The sequence below is a fragment of the Aaosphaeria arxii genome (genome assembly GCF_010015735.1).
Source record: "Aaosphaeria arxii CBS 175.79 unplaced genomic scaffold BU24scaffold_30, whole genome shotgun sequence".
NCBI lineage: Eukaryota > Fungi > Ascomycota > Dothideomycetes > Pleosporales > Aaosphaeria > Aaosphaeria arxii.
Window position 1 is genome coordinate 1 of NW_022983503.1, and position 2,582 is coordinate 2,582.

General features: G+C 55.0%; 2 protein-coding genes across 2 annotated transcripts in view; one reads left to right on the plus strand and one right to left on the minus strand.

Annotated features, from left to right (window-relative positions):
* Window positions 1–8: 8 nt before the first annotated feature.
* BU24DRAFT_382126 (uncharacterized protein) lies at window positions 9–887 on the minus strand (the record flags this gene model as incomplete). The annotated part of the gene is made up of 2 exons (XM_033524758.1): window positions 451–887; window positions 9–400 (listed from the first exon to the last, which is right to left on the minus strand). Coding segments are annotated over exons 1-2 (531 nt in total), but the record flags the coding sequence as incomplete, so codon positions are not given.
* A 414-nt stretch (window positions 888–1,301) lies between these two features.
* Window positions 1,302–2,582, plus strand: part of BU24DRAFT_445587 (uncharacterized protein) — a gene marked incomplete at both ends in the record, with an annotated part of 4,150 nt that continues 2,869 nt past the window's right edge. Inside the window, 2 exons of the mRNA XM_033530712.1 lie at window positions 1,302–1,422; window positions 1,475–2,477. Coding sequence (XP_033376622.1) covers window positions 1,302–1,422; window positions 1,475–2,477 — 1,124 coding nt within the window. The remainder of the gene's footprint in view (window positions 1,423–1,474; window positions 2,478–2,582) is intronic.

Below are 2,582 nucleotides of genomic sequence, written 5' to 3' on the forward strand. Positions count from 1 at the left end.
CCCTCCATCAACCTCGATGTTGCTGTACTTGTGTAGCGCACCCCCCGCCACACTGCCTAGGTCGCCCATGAGTAGCCTCGCTTCTTTGGACGCTTTCACAAACTTATACTCGTGGCCTGTCGCCTTCGTTGTCTCTTTGAATGCTGCCATGCAAGCCCGATAGCAGTGGCTGAGTGCAACCGTTTGCCGCTCAATGGCCTGCAGAACCTCGGACTGCTGGGTCTTCGTGAGCCGGCTCCGAGGACCGGCATCGTCGGGCTCTTCGACCACGGAGCTTCCATCAAGAATGGCTTGCATGCCGATCTGGAGGCCTTGCATTTGCCCTGTGAGGAGGGCAGTGGTTGCCTCGATCTTCGCTTCAAGATCTTTTGTTGCATCAAGGTTATCCGAAGCGGTTTTGCTTCACGATTTCAGCAATTACCAAGGAAGTGGGTCAGGCTGCTATCTTACAGGGTACAGAAATCAAGAGCGATGGCAAGCGTGGATTTGTAGCTAGCCAGACGCGCTTGGAAGCCCCCAATCTCCTTTTCCTGGAACTGCAGCTTGAGCCTGTCCCACAAGCTGGTATGACCATCCTTGGAATGACGCATGACTCTATCAACCCTGGCTTTGAATGTATCGCAAGCACCATAGCATGCTTCCAAAGTAGGCTTTATCTCACGCAGGTTGGACTTTTGCGCGTCGGAGAGGCCCGCATCGGCGTCCTTCTTCTCGAGCTCTTCCTGCAGGGAACGGATGGTTTCGTTGAGTGTCTCGATGTCGGTCTTCAAGTGAGCAAAGACTTCGGGCGCATCTTGGATGGCAGAGATGGTCTGATAGAGGGTCTGGGTGCTGGAGTAGGCCAGGCCGGCCACGGCAATGACGCTTGCAGCAATACTTAAGGGATCTGCCATCGCTAGAGTGGCTTGAACGGGAGACTTTTGGAAGAAGAAAAAAACAGTGTACTTGATGCGAAGAAGGCTGAGCTTCCATACTAGGATAACGTCACGGTGTAGACGGGATACCCCACTTTCTGTTCTTATACATCACCTGATGATGCGTAGCCACCGTGCAGTTAGTTATTAGCTATACAGTTCATTATACTTAAAATATCGAATAGGCATGTTAGATATTGCACTGTAATGGCAGATGTCAATGAACTAGATGTCAAGCACTGCGGGCATGCAAAACCACAACTAGCACGTGCAGGCTGTGCGAATAGAGCACCATCTGTCTTGGCAGCGCTCGACGCTGCGGCTTATCTGTCCCACCTGATCATGCTAGATTAGCTCTGAGACTCTAACGCAATTTCAGTGCGTAAAATGACCTTCTCCAACCTGCCAGACCGTGGGAAGAATGCTGAAACCACGCACGGACACGCGTACCATGACGTCCGCATCGACGGGAACGCCCGGGTCCACCTAGGGAATTCATACTATAACCGTAGGTGCGCCAACCAGACTGGGGAAGAAACGGAACGCTAAGCAAACTCTAGAGCGAGATGACCCTCCCATCCGTCTACCGTACGCTGCGAACGCGGCGTTCAACTCGCGTGCAAAGGAGCATGAACTCATCTGCCTCCCTGGCACGCGCATCGACCTACTGCGTGACATCTATGGCTGGGCTGACGGACAGGACGACCGACACATCTTCTGGCTGAGCGGGCTGGCGGGGACGGGCAAGTCGACCATCTCGCGGACGGTGGCTCGCGAATATCACCAACAGCAGCGTCTCGGCGCTAGCTTCTTCTTCTCGCGCGGCGGCGGCGACGTAGGACACGCCGGCACCTTTGCTACGAGCATCGCGTTCCAGCTTGCACACAACGTGCCAGCATCGCGCCAGCACATCCACAGTGCCGTCAAGGGGCGCAGCGACATTACCAACCAGTCTCTGCGCGACCAGTGGCGCCACCTTGTGCTCGACCCGCTATCGAAACTGGAAGGATCGCTGTCGTACGTCCTAATTGTCGATGCGCTCGACGAGTGCGCCAATGAGAACGACATCCAGATCATTGTGCAGCTGCTGGGCGAAGCTCGGTCGCTGGAGAGAGTGCGGCTGCGGGTGTTCCTGACGAGCAGGCCGGAGGTGCCCATTCGACACGGCTTCTTCCAGATACCAGACGCGGAGCACCAGGACTTTCTATTGCACAACATATCGCCGTCGATCGTGGACAACGACATAAGCCTTTTCCTGCACCATTATCTCCGCATCGTTGGGCAGGAACGTGGCTTGGACGTCGACTGGCCTGGGCCAGAGACTATTAAGCAGCTGGTCCGGCGTGCATGCGGCCTGTTTATCTGGGCGGCAACTGCGTGGCGATTCATCCGCGATGGGAAGAAGTTCGCAGCTAGGAGGATGGAGACGATCCTTGCAAGCAACAGCAGCACTGCCGCAGCTCCAGAGAAGCATCTCAACGAGATCTATGTCACTGTGCTCAACAACTCGGTTGACACCAACTACACAGACGAAGAGAGAACAGAGCACTATAAGACGTTAAGGTACATTCTTGGAAGCGTGGTGATCGCGTTCTCTTCTCTCCCGGTTGATGCTTGGAGCAAGCTACTCCATGTCTCGAAACAGGACGTCGGCCAGACACTAGAGGA